At 37.9% G+C, this 20,646-nt stretch overlaps 2 protein-coding genes across 3 annotated transcripts in view; both read right to left on the bottom strand.

The window, feature by feature from the left end:
• celf3a (cugbp, Elav-like family member 3a) overlaps positions 1-2,376 on the bottom strand; it is a 36,306-nt gene extending 33,930 nt beyond the window's left edge. Inside the window, exon 1 of the mRNA XM_077195216.1 lies at positions 2,250-2,376. The gene's annotated coding sequence lies outside the window, so the exon portion shown is untranslated. The remainder of the gene's footprint in view (positions 1-2,249) is intronic.
• rprd2a (regulation of nuclear pre-mRNA domain containing 2a) overlaps positions 1,708-20,646 on the bottom strand; it is a 28,020-nt gene continuing 9,081 nt past the window's right edge. Inside the window, exons 2-10 of one of the 2 annotated variants that reach the window (XM_077195214.1) lie at positions 13,405-13,534; positions 12,270-12,403; positions 11,945-12,003; positions 11,691-11,817; positions 11,373-11,548; positions 7,162-7,516; positions 6,772-7,035; positions 6,303-6,506; positions 1,708-4,282 (exon numbers count right to left, since the gene is read on the bottom strand). In XM_077195214.1, the coding sequence (XP_077051329.1) occupies positions 2,604-4,282; positions 6,303-6,506; positions 6,772-7,035; positions 7,162-7,516; positions 11,373-11,548; positions 11,691-11,817; positions 11,945-12,003; positions 12,270-12,403; positions 13,405-13,534 (3,128 nt within the window). In that variant the 3' untranslated portion in view covers positions 1,708-2,603. The remainder of the gene's footprint in view (positions 4,283-6,302; positions 6,507-6,771; positions 7,036-7,161; positions 7,517-11,372; positions 11,549-11,690; positions 11,818-11,944; positions 12,004-12,269; positions 12,404-13,404; positions 13,535-20,646) is intronic. The other variant, XM_077195215.1, reaches the window with a different exon arrangement.

Consider the following 20,646-nt stretch of genomic DNA (forward strand, 5'->3'; position numbering starts at 1 on the left):
ATATAAACATTCATCTATTCACTCATCAGTTGTGGTAAACTGAAGCTTAAGCATGTTCGCTTGACGTGCAAGAACCAATGAGGTTTATTCTCGTGTTACGCAGCACGTTTGAGCTTCCGCAAGAACCAATGAGATTCATTCTCATGTTACGTAGCGCGTTTAAGCTTCTGTACAAGGTTTGTTCTCATGCGTCAAGCAGGTTCGGGTGAGCCTGATCAATGTTCGCAGATCAATGTTTATATAATGAATAAAAGCTTAAATTCAATCTGCTCATCATATAAAGGGATCGTGTTTTTTCTGAAAACTTCTATCTAAACTAAATCGCTCAATTCATATGGATTAGTTTTACAATCTCTTCGTAAACTTTTTGAAGCATCAAAGTGGTAGTTGCTAGCTGTCAGTGGAGGGACAGAAAGCTCTCAGATTTCATCAAAAAGATCTTCATTTGTGTTCCGAAGATGAACAAAAGTCTTTCAAGTTTAAAACGACATGAGGGTGAGTAATGACAGAATTTTAATTTTGGGATGAAATAACCCTTTAATTTTACCAACTGCATCACTTTAGTTATTTAGCTAGTTTCTCATTATTTAACATTTTAAAATAAATTAGATATCCAATTATTTTGCTTATTTTTTATTTTTGATGAAAGAAAGTTGAAGAATGAAAGACGTGATATATTGAGGCACAGTGAAAAGCCAGTTTCAAAATGTACTGGAATGTTTTACTTTTGTGATCCAGACCTTAAAGATTTCTGAAACAACGTCGGAATTAGACAAAATGGCTTCGATCATGGCCAAAATCCTTCCTAAAGAACGAGGCAATTTTCTTTATTACTTTACACGCTTTTGCTGTTGTATTAATCAAGGGGTAAAAAACTCAGTAAGTTGTTACCCTGATTTGATTCAAGGAGCTGACTCCATAAACATTTGTGTATATGCAATCAGCCACAGCTGATCCTCGAGAATAAGTCATATTAAATGAAGTAGAACTATGATGCTTATGACAGGCCTCATAAGGAGTTCTATTGTAAATTCTTTGTCTTATATGAAACATGTATTCCAGAGAAAGACACACAACTTAAGTGTGACCAGAGCTGTCTTGATAAAGTCCTTATTTGATTTGAAAGAAGTTTGAATATAATTTGACAACTTCAACAGTTAAAAGTGTGCAAATGTAAGCCTAAAGTGAGGTAAAAATGCAAAAATTTAAGAGGTAATTACTCTGCAACTGGACTAGAGTATGTGAGAGGAGCGTTTTGTCCAGGATCAAAGTTGGAAGCAGGAAACCCGAAGTGGAACTGAAACGGATCGATTATAAAATTCTTTGAGTGAGGTGAATAATTTAGTTTGAATTAACTGTATGCATTTTCGTATTTCATTGCTCATTAGAAATGGTTTGCTAAAATGCTATGAGAAAAATGGCATTCATTAACTCATTTAAACACCAAGTAATTAGGAAATATACTTTAAATGGGATTAAATGCCTTTGAATTGGGTTCTAGAATTAAACATGGTATATGACAAATCTCAGTCATTTCTAATCCACATGAGTTGCAGGCATTTAGCTATAATATTTTTCTGCATATGTGTTGATCATTTTATTGATGAATGCTCTCGAAAATGTGAAGAGCAAAGAAATCAGTCACTGAAGCAACTGAGATGAAAAGACTCAAAGAAATCATGGTTGAGACTGCACTTCCCCACAGTGTTTTGTTTTGTTTTCAAACACATCTTTATTTAAATCAGTACAGTAAAAGCCTCTGGGAACTGAGGGAGGCCATGATGATTCTGCCCGAACACTTCTTTTCTTCTGTGTCTTCTGCCACTGTTGGCAAAAATGGCTTGTCTCTGTACACCTCCGCACCTTGCCTCAAAATTGTAAAGATTACTTTTTCTCTACACTGCTGTTTCTCCATGACAGACGATAATGAAGCTTAACTACCTGTTAGGGCTACATTTAATTACAAGTACAAAATAAGATGCGGTGAATCAAAACTACCAGCTTTGCATAACAATATAGCTTGATCAGAACTTAACTTCAGAAGTAAAAAAATATTACATATCCATATTAATTAAATGTTGATCCAAAAAAAACTTTTGAGGTCTTTCCCAAGGATATTCGCAAGATACATGTGCAAACATTTTTACAAAGGGAAAGGACATTTTGAATTAACTTTTAATTTTTTTTATAGAACTAGACAGAAAAACTATAGAAATTAAAGAATTAATGAAATGAAATAGAATAACCACCTCTTGTTTTGTCTGCCTTCAGATTCCATCTCATTCCACGCCAGATATTCTTTCCATTTCTCTGCTCCAGTGCTCCTTGACATCTTGCCGCACAACTGCTCATGGTTTACATGTCTTGATCATGGAACAGAACAAATCTTGCTCAATAGTTTTTAGTGATCTGGTTACATCCCCCTGGTAACTTGAATAATTTGCACTTCTCTATTGTGATCTCGTGAAGGAGTTCAACACCATCCCCTTCGCGTCATTGTCCATAGCAATCTTTGACTTGCTGATAACCCAACAGCACTTGGACTTTACTTGCTCACTGTGACATGCACTAAACACCTGAGCATAAGAATCACAATAGACACTTCAGTAATGCGGAGGCAAGTAAGGTCTTTTTGGAGGATAAAATGGGCCCCTGACTCTGGGAGGTCCACCAAAGGCTGGGCCAGGTCGCTTGCCTCTTGGAAAGGGCAGCTCATGGTAGACCGGTGGTGGCCGACGAAGGGGCCTTGGAGGTGGATAGTGCCCAGGGTGAGGTGGACGAACATGGTGTGGCGGTAGATGCCTGTGCTCCAGGTGAGGAGGAACCCTGTGCTCTGGATAGTGAGGTGGTATTTCTTCAGGATAATACTCTGGTGCTGGTGAAATCGGGTGCATGTCGTAATGAGGGGGGGATGGGCTATGTGGTGGATGGTCGTAGTATGGGTCAAAGTACGGATCTTCAGGCAAAGGTCGAGAAGGACTTGGGGCTTCATGGTAACCCCTTACTGGAGGAGGAGAACCAATGCGGTGATGGGGTATGCTTGGGGGATTCTGTAGAGGTCCTCTTGGTGGCTGTTGATGGTTGTAGTCCAATGGACCATTCGGTGGGATGTTAGGAGCATGGTGTGGTGCATGAGCAGAGTGAGAAGCCCCATCCCCATGTGGATAGAAAGGCTCCTTGTTTGGAACCTCATGAGACAAGTGTTCATAATCAAAGTTTCCTGGGGCACAAGAGCTATCAACACCACCTCGTTCTGCTTCACCGAAAGGTAACTGCAAATCCCTGGTAGCACAAGGACCACTTGCCCTTAAAGAAGATACTGGAGGCATGAAGTCTTGAGGTGGAGGAGGAAGATTTGGGATAGGTGGGAGAGGTGTGGTAAAGAAATTAGGTGCAGCAATATCCTGTCTTGGTTCTTTGGCAAGGTATGTTTCTGCATTGTATGCTTCAGAGCTGGCCAACACTTGCTTCTCTTGATTATCTCGATATGCGTAGCTGCCTTCCAGGAGTTTTGGATTTGGTCCCACATCATGGATAACAGGGTTTTGTCTCAGCTTTTGAGGCATCACACCGGATCTCTCGGTGGCCTCTACACTGTCTCTCAAAGGTTGTTGGTTGCTGGACATAGAAGAAGAACGCATAGCTTCCATGCGTTGATGTCGCTTTGCTTCTGCCTCGGCAAGAGAGGGCACAGAGGTTCGAAAGTCTTTTTTTGTTTCAAACTTCTGGTGAATTTCCGTATGAGCTTGTGGATCAGTGTGAGCATTTTGTACCTGCCAAGATGTTGATTTAGCATCTAAAGCTGTGGATGTAGACGCTGTTTGCCCCTGCTGATATGGGAATGGCTCTGTTTGGGGATCATCCATAATTTCATCTTGCGTTGGTGTAGCACCAGCTTCATCCCTTACAGGGGTTCCTCCAAGGTTCTCTGCACTTGCTGAAGGGCTATCAACAGTTACCTTAGGCCATGGCAGAATAGATGGAAACCCTAAATTAAAGCCTTTCAGTCCTGCATTCCCTTGGAGTAAGTTATCAATCTTGCAGTCCAGGGTAGAGTTGAGAGAAGAGCAAGTATCTACTTTTTCATTTGAAATATTGGACTGCAAAGGAGTAGGCTCCACACATCCTTGAGAGGTAGGATCCCTGGACAATGGGACATTAGATGGAGTAGGTAACACTTTAGGAGTTGTAGGAGTCTCTACTGTAGGAGGAGGAGATTGCTTGTCAGAAATTGAAGTTGTGGTGGTCTTTGCAGTCTGGTTATTTAGCAAAGACGACAGACCTGTGAGGAAAAATTAAAAAGAAAAATAGGGATAGGGACGCAAGAGTCAGCAGATTAATTTAAAAACACATCACATTTTCTAAAGAATCTGTACAGAGTCTTTTCAAATATCATCTGCTGTTTCTACCACAACTAGGCAAAAGGTCTAAAACGTTTTAAATCAACATGATACAACATTCTCAACTTCTGTAATGTGACATTTCTAAGTAAACCGTATATTAAACAAAAAAAAGTAGGGTGGGAATGCATCCATTAGGAATTGTGGGCAAAGGTTTTAGAATAAAGACATAACTGAATGGGAGTTCGTATTCGACTGTGGAGGGCTATTTAGCTCCTGAAACACTGCCTGTCTTGCACCAACTTTTGGCACATAGAGGCTAAAGGTCAAGCTCACCCTTGATAGCATCGCAATGTATCCCAATGCCATTGCCTATACATGATATCCCAATGCTTAATTTTTCCCCAGACCCATTTTTATTTGTCATAACCTTAATTATAAACTCAGCAAAAAAGAAACATCCCTTTTACTGAATTCTGTATCTTGATTGGAAAGGGTTTAAAAAAAAATCAAGCTAGTTCAATGAACCATAAATAATTATTGCACATAAACCTGTGGAACAGGCCTTAAGACACTAACAGTTTACAGGCGGTAGACAATTAAGGTCAAGTTCCAATAACTTATCACATTAAAAAAACCTTTCAACTGACTCTGAAAACACCATGAGAAAGATGTTCAAAGTCCATCCTCAATCGCTTGGCATAAAGCTGTATTTGTTGATTGCAAACTGTGCTGAAACCATGAGCCTGTAGAACGCCATGTTATTTATTTTGAAACATGCTAAGGGCGAACATTTTAAATAAATCGTAGCTAGGGATGCGCCGATCCGATACTACCATCCTTGGCCGGATCGGGAATCGGTCAGACGAGGCCGATCCAAATCCAATATTGTGCGTATACTATTCTGTGTTATTGTTAAGCCCCACAAAAGGCACAAAAACATTATAAAGCACCATAAAGTTTTCGTGTACTATAATATAAGTGTTCTGAAGCCATTCTATAGTATAATGTGAGATAGAAATGAATATTTAAGTAATTAAATTCAAGATCACTTAAACTTTTTCCTCCGCTGCAGCTGTTAGTCATTCTCCATTCAGCATTCAAATAGCGCGTCACGTTTGGTTACGACAGTCAACACGATGAAACTCTCACCAAGATGATTGTTACTATTATTATACTTGATCTGTAGAGGTCTATGGTTTCGCATAAAATGACTTTCTGGACTTTTATTGCTGTACCTTAATCACTTTCTACCGGGTGTCTGTTAGATCACAACACAGGAGTAGAGAGCACTATAATTGTTCTTCACGTGCACAGTAACTGAAATTTAAAACGGTTAATTTCTTCTGCTCAATAAACCATTGCATAGATAGAAACTGTAGAATACACTACGCATCAATATGTCTTTCCTTTGTGCTTTGAACTTTTCAATGTGGACTGGAAGAGCTGTGACTTGCTTCAAGAGCATCATTCTGCACACGGGATGCGCGTAAGCGTTTTGTGCCACACTGTATTTGAGTCTTTCATATCATAATACTTTTCGCACAATGAAAGATTATTAATAGCCTTTCTTGTTCTAACCTATCCATCATATGTTGCTGCCTCATTAAACAGCTGTGCAATACATTTAAAAAATGTCTTAATTTTATAGATGCGATTTATAAATCAATATAAAAATTCTACTTGATTTAAAAAAAAACTGCCCTGGTATCGGATCTATATCGGTCGATACTCAGAATGTTTGGTATCGGATCAGGAAAAATGGTATCGGTGCATCCCTAATCATAGCCATTTGAAAGTTTAACAATCAATCACAATAAGCCATATCATGATTCCTGTCATGAAGCTTCTTTTTTTTTTGTTGCTGAGTTTAGTAATGTTAACCTGCATTAAATAATCAACTACTTTGACTACTTTTATGTCCATGAATTTCTTATCCCAACTCTTTGGATATCATCTTACTTTTCCAGCTCTCACCCTGAAAACCCCCATGGGCTTGTGTTTTGGATAATGCGCTGAGCAGAGTGTTGGTGTTGATGTCCACCCTAGAAAGGATGCTGGCCAGTGGATTGGCTGGAGGGGCAGTAGCAGGGGGAGTCTTCTGAGTTGAGCTTGGAGCGGAAGGTACACTTGGGGAAGACCGGGATACAGGACTTACTCCTACAGCTGCAAAGGAAAAAGCAATGATTGAATGCATGATGTTACATAAAAATTTACATTTGTCATGTAAATTATTTTACTTTTGGGCTTTTTTGACACATTTTACTGACAGATAGCAGAGTGGATACAGAGCGAGACAACACAGGCCACATTCAAATCTGCATCTCTCAAATGCTTACCAGTGTGCCATGGGTCTGACCAGTATGCACTTTTGATAGGCTTTTTCAACCTGTGTATAACATGCTGTACAAATCAAACTATAACATCTCACCTGAGTTCTTCATAACGTTTGTGATTGTGCTGAGGATGGAGCTGATCTTGCCTAGATCAACGCCTGCGAGGTTGACTGGCAGTGACTGTGTGGTTGGTGTGGTTGGTGTGGTTGTGGTTGTTGTTGTTACTGTTGAGGGAACTGCCACTGCTGTGGTCATGATCTGCTTGGTTTGTGTGCCTTCATTTGTCTGTAAAGATTCTGTGACATTTGGAGAGACAGAGGTCTGTTTGGACACAACAGCAGGGGCCACACGTTCCTCTACTGTAACGAGGAAACAAAATTAAGAAAATTATTTAATAAAACCCTACAAAATAACAGCTTAATTTTTTATTGAATGTGAGAAACATGCTGAATCCCAAATATAACATAGTAAAGGTCCTATAGTACCTATGATAGAAGGAGTTTCTGTTTCCTCTACATCCGAGAGCTCCATGTCCTCTATGTCACGATTGTCTTTGTCTCCCACAGAGACACTTGGTGGTGGGGAACCCCCATCAGATGAGAGGGGGCTGGGAGCATCAGCCAAAGCAATAAGGTCCTCCTCCATCGCCTGCCCATCCAGCTCTGGGTCTGGGGTACCAATCCTTTCCAGAGCGCGGAAGGGTGACTCGGAGCCCGTTGGTGAAGGGGCATCTTCAATGGGAGAGGGGACGGGGGAGTCATCTGGATCAGGCACCATAGCCTTCATTGCGTCGAGTTTGCGCTTAAGGTGCGACACCCGGTTCGCAAATGTCTCGTAGGCCTGGAAATGTATGATTTGAAGAGATGTTCCACTATTAGTTTCACAATATTTGCACATTAACAATATGAGCAATACGAACATACATTACTGTACAAAAGTTTGGGGTCAGTAAGCTTCTTTTTAAAGAAATTAATGATTTCATTCATCAAGGATACATTACATTGATCAAACTTGTCAGTAAAGATATTTTACAAAAGAATTTTCCATTTTAAATAAATACTGTTGGATAGAAATGTCTTCTCAATAAATCCTGGAGAAAAAACGGATCACGGTTTCCACAGAAATAATAAGCAGTTTCCGATATTAATATTGATAAGACTAGAGTAATGGCTGTTGAATTTTTTTCTTTACCATCACAGCAATAAATTACATTTTAAAATGTATATTAAATTGAAACTATTTTAAATTAAAAGAATATATCACAATATTACTGCTTTTACTGAATTTTTTATCAAATAAATGCAGCCTTGGTGAGCATAAGATGCTTCTCTCAACAACATTTTTTTCAAAAACGTACCATATACAGTATCTCACGAAAGTGAGTACACCCCTCATATTTAAGCAAACATTTTAGTATATCTTCTCAAAGGACAATACTATAGAAATGAAACTTGGATATATTTTAGAGTAGTCAATGTTCCGCTTGTATAGTAGTATATATTTTCTGTCCTCTGAAAATAACTCAACATACTGCCATTATTGTCAAAATAGCTGGCAACAAAAGTGAGTACACCCTAAGGGATAATAGCTGTACGTCATTTAACCATGTAAAGCCACATGTCCTATTCATGTTCATGTTTTTGTCTGCTTGTCAGGACCATTCAAATTTGTATATCTTGTATTAGAGCAGTTAAAATGTGTGCTTTGAGTACAATTCTCTCATATTAACCACTGGATGTTCAACATTGCACCTCATGGCAAAGAACTCTTTTAAGGATTTGAGAATTAAGCCCAATTTATACTTCTGCGTCGAACTTACGCCGTAGCTACGTCGAAGTCTGTGTGCTGCGCGCGTACCCTTCGGCGTACCCTGACGTGCACCTCTCCAAAAATGTAACAACGAGTCAATTCTATGCGGACGCAAGCGCTGTGATTGGTCTGCTAGAACCCCTCCCTCGGGTTTCACATGCTCCCTCTGCATGTGTAATTGCGCGTCCACGCGGACAACGACGCAGAAGTATAAATGAAAACCAACACGTAATGTATAGCGTAGGGGCTCCGGCGTAGGTCTCACGCAGAAGTATAAATCAGCCTTTAGAATTGTTGCTCTCCACAAAGTTCACCAAGGCAATAAGAAGGAAATTGAGTTACAGTACAGGCCAGGGTCATACAGAGGTTTTCCAAGACGGGTTGGAAATCAAAGAAGGGTCAATCAAAGAAGTTGAGTCCTTGTGCTGTGCGTCAGGTGCAGAAGCTGACGTTTGAGTGCTGCCAGCATTGCTTTAAAGGTTGCAGAAGCGGAAAGTCAGCTTGTCAGTGCTCAGACCCCACACTGCAACAAGTTGGTTTGCATGGCCGTAGTCCCAGAAGGAAGCTTCTTCTGAAGCTGGCTCACAAGAAAGCCCGCAAACAGTTTGCTGAAAGCAACCTGTTCAAGAGCATCAATTACTGGAACCATGTCCTGCGGCCTGATGAGACTAAGATAAACTTGTTTGGCTCAGATGGTGTCCAGCATGTGTGGCGACGCACTGGTGAGGAGTACCAAGAAAATTGTGTCTTGCCTACATCCAAGCATGGTGGTGGTAGCATCATGATATGGGGCTGCATGAGTGCTGCTGTTACTGGGGAGCTTCCCTTTATTGAGGGAAACATGGATTCAAACATGTACTGTGACATTCTGAAGCAGAACATGATGCCCTCCCTTCAGAAACTTCATGATAACGACCCCAAACACAACGCCAAGATGACAACTGCCTTGCTGAGGAAGCTGAAGGTGAAGGTGATGGAGTGGCCAAGTATGTTTCCAGACCTGAACCCTATTGAGCACCTGTGGGGCGTCCTCAAGTGGAAGGTGGAGAAGCGCCATGTCTCTAACATCCAGCAACTCCATGATGTCATTATGGAGGAGTGGAAGAGGGTCCCAGCAACAACCTGTGCAGCTCTTCCATGCCTTGGAGGATTAAGGCAGTGCTAGATAACAATGGTGCTCACACAAAATATTGACATGTTCACTTAGGGTGTACTCATTTTTGTTGCCAGCTATTTTGACAATAATAGCGGTATGTGGAGTTATTTTCAGAGGACATTAAATTTATACTGCTATACAAGCAGCACATTGACTACTCTAAAATATATCCAAGTTTCATTTCTCTAGTATTGTCCCCTTGAAAAGATATACTAAAATGCTTTCTGAAATTTGAGGGGTGTACTCACTTTTGTGAGATACTATATAAGTGTATATTTTATAATATTTTGTTTAAACCAATATTGTGAATATTGCATTGATGTTAACATGATTTTCACCTTGAAGTTCCCTAAAGATTGTGTCCACTCACAGTAAAATATTCAGACAAATAATAACAAAAACAATGAAAATGTCAGAGCAAGTATATATATATATATATATATATATATATATATATATATATATATATATATATATATATATACATACTTGCTCTGACATTTCCATTGTATATATATATTTCCCCACAAGTATAATTCTCATCGACCAGGTTGATGTTATATTATCATATATTATATTAATTATATTATCATATATTACCACTATCAAAAACATATTAAACCTGGCAAAATTAATAATCTCAAATTAAATTATCACAGAAATGTGAAATTTCTACAATTATCAGTAAAAGAGTTAAAACTAAACACATATTTTTATGAAATATGACTGTGGCTGTCACAGACAGGCTAAATAAAACAACATTGCTACATAATGGTCAGGATGTCTTTGTTTGTGTACAAATTCAATTGCGGCACAATGCAGAAACCACTAAAAGCATTAAATGAGCATATGGTCATTACTTCTGAAAGGGCTATTTGCTGCTTTCAAATATAAAGATAGTTTTTTTATATGTGCACTGAAATAATGATTCTGCTGGAAGACCTGAGGCTGCTGTGAGTGAGGAGATTAAGAGCTCTTGTTGAAACAAACGGAAATAATTCGATTTCATAAAGTGCTTTTTGGAAATATAAATAAAACAACGTTTACTTATTTCCTACGCAGCGATTTCATTTTAAAATGACCTGATGGCGCTCTACATTTATTCCAGTCTACCAGTGTGGAGAATTCATACATTTAGTAAAATTTGACAACAAACAAAGCCAATTGCAGTGTAAATAATTTTTGTACAGGAGTGTAGCTAATGCATGTTTACTAAGAATATAATTTCAAATTGCACCCAAAAATATCATTCGTTTTTTCCCCTGTCCCCCTGTGGAGAAAATCAAGCTTTTAAATGTTGTTTATATGTCTATGTGGTGTTTTTAATATGATTTAAGACAAACCATGTGCAAATTCATAAGTCGATACATTTGCTGAGTATCTTCTCCTTAAAACTGCAGTGAACCAAAGAGAGTCTCAAAATCAAGGTTTGAAATCGCTGGTGTTTCTGACGTCACAAACTACCTTGCAACCAATCACGTTAATGTGTGATCGCCAAAGAGTGGATCTCAGAACTGGTGTGAATGAGTGGAGGTGGGGCTAATTTGCATATTCATAGAACCACATATACTAAATGAGGAACAGGTGTAGAGTTACATTCAAGCTATTTTAAGGCATGAAGACATTTTTAATCAAGATAAAAAACGTTTAAATATGTAATTTTGGTGATCAAAGATGAGTTTTGAGGGATACAATTATTGACGACAGGGGGACTTAATCTGCAATACTCACTTTAGCCACAATCTTGACCTCTTTATATTGCATCTCGTAGAAAATGTCTGCGCTCTCTAGAGCTTCCATCAAAGGAGGGCCTTTTTTGACCTCTCCATCCAGAAAGGAAACAAACTCCTGTAGCTTTGTGCTTCCATCTTCAAAGTCTTTAGAAAACCTTTTACCTCCTGCCTTGTCTAAAGTGTGAGATGCAGAAAAAAATAAAAGCATGAACATGTGAAAAAACAAATATATATATATATATATATATATATATATATATATATATAGATGCATTTATTACAAATTCAGAATATTAAAAAGATACCATTTACCAACCTTTCAGTTTCTTCAGAGCCTCTGTGCTGCACACATCCACTCTCATTGCAGCTAACTGTTTCTCTTTGAGCTCAATCTCATCCATTGAGTTCCTGTACGTGGATAGATGCTCGATAAACGCTGAGGGCTGACAGGTCAAAATAAAAACAAGTAGGTTAGAAGTTAAATAATTGAAAACTAAAATCTTTTTCAAATTTGCCCAACCAAAGGGCCCACAGAGTCATTCAAGTCTAGTGTCAATATTGAATATTTACCACAAACTCAGCGACAATCTTGGATTTCAGGGCTGATCTGGTGCTGACTGGAGCTGGAACTAAAATTGAGGGGAAAATCATTACTTCATTATCAAATTTTTTAAATTTTTACCTTTTGTTACATTAAACCACACTGTATAATATATATATATATATATATATATATATATATATAGCATTTGTAAACTGTGTGTAAGCTGAGAAACTGTGCAGATTGTATACATGCACAAACAGATACATTAAAGGAATGTATTCACACTACAGGAAAAAGAAAACATTAAAAAGCATCATATGAACCCTTTAAATCTTAAAGTGCAATTCAGACCTTTCACTGGTTCTTCTTTCCGAACCAAATTGTTCCTCAGCTGACTGATGAACTCCTCTGAATAGACATTTCTCTCTTCCCAAATGGACAGTATCCTCACCACTGACTTGCTCACCTTAGAATCCTTTGTGGCACTGAAAGGAAATCATAGACATTTATAAAGATTCATAAGATTAATTTCATACAATGCAACTTCATACAATGCATCGGAAATTAATTTGCATGCAATGAGTCACATTTAATAAAGCAACTACATCTACAATGCACATTTACAATACTTAGTTAAAAGCACTCGTTACTAGTGAATTAGATGCAGAATCAGACAAAAATGTTGTCAGTCAGTGATGTCATTGAAGAAACACACTTTTTTTATATTTCACATTTACGGTCAACCATGATTTATTCTATGAATATGATTCCTAAAAATATATGTAAATAATTTATAATTCACAGATGTACTGACTGATATTTGATTGTCTGTCATTATTCTAAACTAAATTGTCAAAATGTAAAAACTAAAAAAAAAAAAAAAAATTTTTACAAAGAACATTTGACTTACTTTTGATTTATTTTACATGACACCTAATTTAAAAATACTTCCAGAACTAGGAAAGCTGAGAAAGTGTGTGACCATGCAGTAGAAACCTGGGGTGCGTTTCCCGTACAACGATGTAGCTCGCCGATTAACTACCACAGTACAATGCATCATTTGAGAAACTAACCAACTAGCCACGACTGTTTGCTGAAACCGTAGTACCATGGTGGGCGCGACTCGCACCTCCGTTGTTTGAACCACATTTGTTTAATAATATAGGACTGTTGTTAAGGACGTCACGTGCAGGTAGAGGAGTAATAACCTCTGGTTAAACGGATTAATCTATTAACTTGCTTATTAATAAGCCCAAGATCGTGATCTATTGAAGTCCACATATCATTTAACAAGAAATGAATCTAAACACAGCTCGAGAGCTGTAGTTCCAACCATGTAAATGGGCAATGCTGTTTGCACATTCCCTGGATTTGTTGGACCAAATATTTTAACTATGTTTGCAACGACAAAACTTGTGATCACAGTTGGCTAACGATGATTTTGGGAAACGCACCCCTGGTTAGTGTCATGTTCTCGCAGTCTCACCTGATGAGGTTCATAGCTTCTGGTAGCATATCAGTGAAGGTTGTCCGGTAGACTATGGCATTTTTCCTTTTACAGTTCTGAATGACATCATTCGCCAGATAGAAGAGATTGAGCCTGTGTGCTGCATCCGCTGGGAAAAGAACAAGGAAAAGTTGAACTTCATTTAAAAAAAAAACTTAGTTTAATTGTCCACTTATAAAGGCAAGACCTTTGTCTAATATTAGTGAAGATGGGCAAACCATAATGAAGTGTAAAAATTCATGCTAAATAACATTGAATCATTTCTTTGTAAAAAATTCACAAATTTCAGCAATCTCTTTAAAAATCCATTTGAAGCAACTATTATCGAAATATATCTACTTTCATCAGACCAACAAGATATGGGTGTTTCTTAAGCTACGTTTATGGCCCAGAGCTAGTATTTTATTAACTAACACTGTCTTTAAAAAAAGACACAAAATTACCACTATAACCAGTAGATGACAGCAGAGGAGCCCTTATTGATTTATTAGCCATTTCCACTGCCTAACATAAATGGAAATAGCCTGACATCATCATACTCAGATTCTAGTCAGAATATGATGATCCATTGGGCTGTGATAATGGGGCGTGTTTCAACCGAACCAGGAAAGAAAATGCCTCTGCACTCAATTGGATCGACAAATGCCTTGATCGCGGTTCTCGGTTCCTCTTTTAAAATGAATGCACTGTCTACATCTTCTATAACAGACGTGATGGCTGAATCTACACATCTAAATTATCCAGCGGAAGCCATTCTTGGTTGTAAAATAATTCAACCTAAGCGCTCTTTGGTGACGTGGATGATTACGTTACTGTTGATCATCGGTCCATCATCGTATAAAGCCCGCCCTGCCAATTTGATTGGTCCAAACAGCTCTGGTTCGGGCATACTTGCTTCTCAACGGATCAAGTCCCGACCGAACTTCCTGACCTCAAATGTTGTGTGCGGGACTAAGTTCTGATGGCATCCAGGTTAAAATGGAAAAGGAGTCTCATGAAAAAAAAAAAACTTTTCTTGTGACTGAATCAAACAGAAAGCAATACAGAGCATTCCTTTCATAATCACTGAAGCCGTCGGTCAGTTCAGTATGATACTATAGAAGAGCAATGGTACATTTAATAAGAGTAGAATATTTAAATCTTCCCTATAAAAATGAGGTTTTTGCACATTACTGTTAATAAAAGTTAATTCTATTTGCAACTTAATTCAACTCAACTCAATTTTATTTATAAAGCACTTTCAAAACCATTCAAATGGACCAAAGTGCTGTCCATAAGTAGTAAATAACTCTAAAATGCATAGAAACATAAGATAACATTAAAACATAACACCAAGAACATCGAAACAACAAATCACTCACAGTTCCAGCCCTAATCAAACACCATAAGCTTGATAAAATAAATACGTCTTCAAGTCCTTTTTAAATACATCCATGCTAGACAAGGATTTTAAAGATAATGGCAACACATTCCAAAGTGCAGGAGCCGCAACAGAAAAGGCACGATCTCCACTACGCCTCAAACGAGACCGAGGGACGGTTAGGAGCATGCTCTGAGAGGAGCGTAGGTGACGTTGAGACTGATAAGGGATTAACATGTCCCTTATATATTTAAGAGCTCGATCATGCAATGCTTTAAAAACTAATGTTAACACCTTGTATTGTATCCTATATTTAACGGGCAGCCAATGAAGAGATATCAATACAGGTGTTATGTGATCCTGTTTTCTGGTATTTGTTAAAAATCTCGCAGCAGCATTTTGGACACACTGAAGGCGAGCAACCAGTGATTTACTTATGCCTTGATAAAGAGCATTACAATAGTCTAACCGGGTTGAAACAAAGGCCCCGTCCACACTACTGCGTTTTCGTTTAAAAACGGAGACCTTTTGCTACGTTTGCACCTCCCGTCCACACTAAAACGGGAAAAACGAAGACCCAAAACGGAGAAGTTTAGAAACGCTGCAGCTCCGTTTTTCGTTTTGAATCTCCGGAGGGCGTTTTAGTGTAGACGGGACAAAACGGAGGAGTTTAGAAACGATGACGTAGAAGGTCACGCTCGGCTCTATGATTGGGTGTCATCACCCATGACGTATCCTTCCCTGATTCGTCAGCCACCCATCACATGTCCCGTCACCGGAAGAAAACAAACAAAAACATCCTGGACTACGTAGCTGATGTTAGTGAGTGCAACATGGATAACGAATTACAAGCGTTACTGACTTTGATGTCTTTGTTAGCAGCTGTTGTGCAAGCAAATTCTGCATTTTACAATGCTATAACTGCCTACATGCGCCGGAGGCAAACTATTATTCGAGCGATCTATGACAATTCCCGTGTGCAGCGGCGGTCCATGAAAAGAAATCTCTGGTCTTCGACATTTTCTAATCTTTGCAGAGGTAGCTAACGTTACTTGCTTCCTCATCAAATCTGAGGAATAGTCCATCCGTTTCCTGTTTACACCGGCACGCGCATGCACAGTGTTGGAGAATGGTCACGTGATCCGAGTTTTCAGTCGTTTTAATGTGGACGGAGATCAATTCTAATACGCAGCAAAAATGCTGGTGTCGACGGAGATTGTTTTCGTTTTAATTCTCCGTTTTTAAACGAAAACGCAGTAGTGTGGACGGGGCCAAAGGCATGCAAAACAATCTCCAAGTCCTTGTGTGAAAGGATGGGTTTAAGTTTAGACAATTTTCTCAACTGAAAAAAAGATGATTTCACAACGCTATTAACTTGACGATCAAAGCGTATTTCAGAATCGTAAAAATACTCCAAGGTTCTTCACATAACCAAGCATATTGTTGGACAATAGTCCATAATTTCCAGCCAGACCATTACCAAGTTCCTTGTTCCCAAACATAATAAACTCAGTCTTAAGGTGCGTTCACACCGCCGCCGACTTGAGCTTCCAAAGCGGCCGGAAGTCATTCATTTTCAATGGAAGCTGTATATACTATAATACTAGCTTCTCTCAGCTGCAAGGAGCGTCAAATCCCTCGGCGTCGCGTTTTGGGCGTTTTGAGCGTTTTGAGCGTCAATCAGAAAGTTGAAAGAAGCTCAACTTTATGGTAATGAGCTATGACGCGGTTCAGCGGCAAAACGCCAGAAACCAATCAGAATAAAGACGTCCTTCACTCTGGCTGATTCCGGAGAAACATACGATGTGAACTTTCGTTCCTACCAAAACATTAGTTCCGAGAAAATGGAGGAGAAGCTGATAATCGCTGTTGCTGGGTTTCCTATCATATGATATGACGTTGTTTGCTTACAGGGACCAGTTACAAAAGAACGAGGCATGGGAATGCAATTCATTTGCTCAAGGTGACAACGATTTGACCAATTGCACTAATGCAAATAATAGCCTAATGCAAATAATAATAATAGGTAATTATTATTTTTTTCCCAGACCAAATGTGACCAAAACAGTTATAAAAATGCTGCCATTATAAAAGGTTTTTTCAATGTATTGCTTGTTTTTTTCTGTTTATTACATTTCATGTTGTGACACTTCGCTTCTCCCTGCTACGTCAGAGCGTCCAAAGCGTCAACGAGCTTCCCCGTGCTTTTTGACAAGCGTCCTTGACAGAGCGGCCAGAGCTTCTTTGACGCTCAAGTCGGCGGCGGTGTGAACGTACAGTTATCCTTATTTAAGTGTAAAAAATTATTTGCTAGCCATCCCTTTACCTCAGTCAAGCACTTATAAAAATTAGTTAAAGATGTACAGCCATCACGCTCCAAAGGAAAGTACAGTTGTAAATCATCAGCATACAAGTGATAATTAATATTATACTGCCTAAAAATGGATCCCAAGTGTAACATGTATAATGAAAACAGAGTCGGACCAAGGATTGAACCCTGAGGAACCCCCCCAGAAATAGTTGCTGATGCAGAGACATAATTTCCAATTTTAACAGAGCATGTCCTGTCATGCAAATACAAGGAAAGCCACTTAAGGGCTACGCCATTGATCCCTACATAATCTCTGAGGCGTTCTATTAAAATAGGCCTACGCAATAGGCGTATAAAACGCCTACTCAAAAGGCGTTAGTAAATGCACTTATTAATGCAAAACAATAGTAATTCTGTGATTAAATTAACTTTATGATACATTTTCCCCCACTGCTACCAAATCAGGGGCTGGTGCCACTTCACAGTAAAACTGTCTTGGAAAGTTTTTACTATGTAGCCTACATATATTCAAATGCCTTTTATGTTCAGATTTTGTTGTACCCTTGTCTCAGGCACATATTAAAACTATGTTTTCTGTGTGAAATTAACTACATTTATATAATAGTAAAAGCTATCTTCAAAGCACCATCATTTCCACTACAGAAGGTAATAAAAAAGCAATACATATTAGAAACTCCATCTGTTAGTTAAATGGTTAAAAAAAATACTTATGCAATACGCATCTCACTGCCATGATCATTATTATTACATCTATCTATAGAGTGCCTAAGATATGACGTCGCTTTGTAGGCCAAAACGCAGAAGTGAGTTCCCTCCGGTTCCCTCGCCCTAAAGTCTATGGGGTTTTTGAATGGGTTTTTACTAAATCGCCTGAAGTTAACAAAACCTCTAAATATTTTCATGTTTTGATCTATGACATAAAACACACCAGTTATAACCTGCTTGTGGTTTTTTAAACTTTATATAGGCTTCAAAATGTATACATTTTGGATTAACTTGTAAAGATTATCTTGATGGACAAAACGTGTAAGGGTCACAACTCTTTGTTAAACACAGATCTTATTTTTTGCGATTTTCCAAAAGTCTATGGGGAAAATGCATAGCTTTTTGATCGAGGGACCCCATGCGCCGCTAACTTCCGAGTTGTCCTACAAAGTGACGTCATAACTTCGGCACTCTATTACCATTTCAGTCATATTCTACAATTTTCTTGGCAATGATTGTTTTCAGGGGTTGGTTGCCAGATCTTTCCCTGACTCTCCCCATTACATGGCTTTGGGACTCACACATGCATTCACACCTACGGGCAAATTAGCGTCTCCAATTCACCTATACTACTGCATGTTTTTGGATTGTGGGGGAAACAGGAGCACCCAGAGGAAACCCACACACACACACAAGGAGAACATGCAAACTCCACATATAAAAAAGACTCCTGACTCAGCCTAGGGATCTTCTTGGTGAGGCGACAGTACTACCCACTGAGCCACTGTTCCACCTGATCATCATCATTGCAGTTTAATAAATCACAACAACCATCACAATGTGTGCAATTATCTGAGCTTCCAAGTTGTGTATTCAGGTCAATGACATATAAAACTTTGAAAAACGGTGTTTTTTATATATATATTTTCCAAATGTATGCATATTTTTGTGACAGGAACAATGCACAAAAATTGCCTTGCGAACGTACCAGTTTTATCACTGAGCAATGGCCATGCAAATTTATTTGTACAGACATACCATTGGAAACCATTAACATCTGAATAGGGCTTTTTTTACTAAGAATTAATAAAAGTCAAAGATTTAGGGCTGCAACAAGTAATCAATAAATTGCTAATAATTAATCATGAAAAGTCATGTGCTATTTACAGAGATCCGCCATCTATGACATCACTTTCAAGTAGTAAAAAATGCATTTCTGTGAAAAAAAACCTACTTGACAGAGCGCAACCATTTTAACCATCTTTGTTGTTAAAAATCAAATTTAGGTCTTGAATTAACCATAGTTGAAAACTTGAAATCCTTTATGCAAGACATTTTTTTTTATATTTCTACCCATAAAAGTGTTTTTAAGTACTATTAAGCAGCACAACATCACTGACGAAGGTGCACCATGGCATGCAAAGCACAAAGACCGTATATAATTGCATTGTAATAATAACTATTTTCATTATTGATTAATTGTTGCAGCACTAAAAAAATCCTATAAGCACATTCTCAGAAAAAAGACGCTTTTATCTGGTTCAATAATTCCACAAAAAATAACACACCATTAACAACGCCATCTAAAGAGATCGAAAAATGTAATTTATCTTGATACCTCTACAATTACATTCCTGGCATCCATTATTAATAACGCTTACAAATCTCCTACAAAATTTTGATTTAGCAGACGCGGTCACTGACCCCTCATCCTATTTCTCAAATAAGCAATCTGACATAGCGTTCTAAACCATAACAATACTATTTTTTCAAACATATTTTTGCAGTTTCCTTACTGTTAAAATCCCATTTATTATAAATGTCTTTAACTAGCCTACATATTGTCCTAAAAACTACCAGTCACTAAATAGACTGACTGACAGTAAGTGACTCCACTGTTCAACTCACAATTAGGTTTGATGGATTCAAGCAATGTATTTCCCATCTAAATATATACTAACAAAGACAAAATTGGGCAAAATACAAGACTTGTTAATAAAAATATAAAGAGGATAATTTTACACATTAACAGTTAGTGGCACCATGTTATATTTATGCAGTTTGTCTGTCAACATATTCAAGAACATAATTTCATATGTTTGTTCTGTCATGTAAAAAAGCAGTTTGAAGTCCCACAATATTCTTATGTCATGCCAAATGTCACCCAGTTTAACACAAACCATATTCCAGTACATTGTGTACAAACACTGACCACGTCATGCAATAATTTCATATAATTTTACAGTGCAATCAATGAATGTCATAAAACTCTGACATGCAAAAATCATAAAGCTTTTAGGATTTAAAACTAGGATACCAATAATTGTGATATACACTGTTTGAGTAAGTAAGATTTTCTCTTTAAGAAATTAATGCTTTTATTCAACAAAGATGCATTAAATTGCTCAACAGTGAAAGTAAATTCATCATGAAAATATATATTTTTTTTTAAATGCTGTTCTTTTAAACTTTCCATTTATCAAAGAATCCTGAAATGAATGTATCACAGTTTCCAGAAAAATACTAAGCGGCACAACTGTTTTTAAACAATGATGATAATTAAGAAAAACTTCTTCAGCATCAAATCAGCATAATAGAATGACTTCTGATGGATCGTGTGACACTGAAGACTGGAGTAAAGTACTTCTTAAAAATGTATTAATATAGAAAACAGTTATTTAAAAAAATATTTCACAGTATTACGTTTTTTATTACTGTATTTTTGATCAAAGAAATGCAGCCTTCAGAGACTTTCAAAAACACTTAAATCTTAACAACCTCAAACCTTTAAACAATAGTGTATTCTTGTATATCATTAAAGAAT

This window comes from Siphateles boraxobius, unplaced genomic scaffold (assembly GCF_051911475.1).
Source record: "Siphateles boraxobius isolate OS27281-9 unplaced genomic scaffold, OSU_SipBor_1 33, whole genome shotgun sequence".
Lineage (NCBI taxonomy): Eukaryota > Metazoa > Chordata > Actinopteri > Cypriniformes > Leuciscidae > Siphateles > Siphateles boraxobius.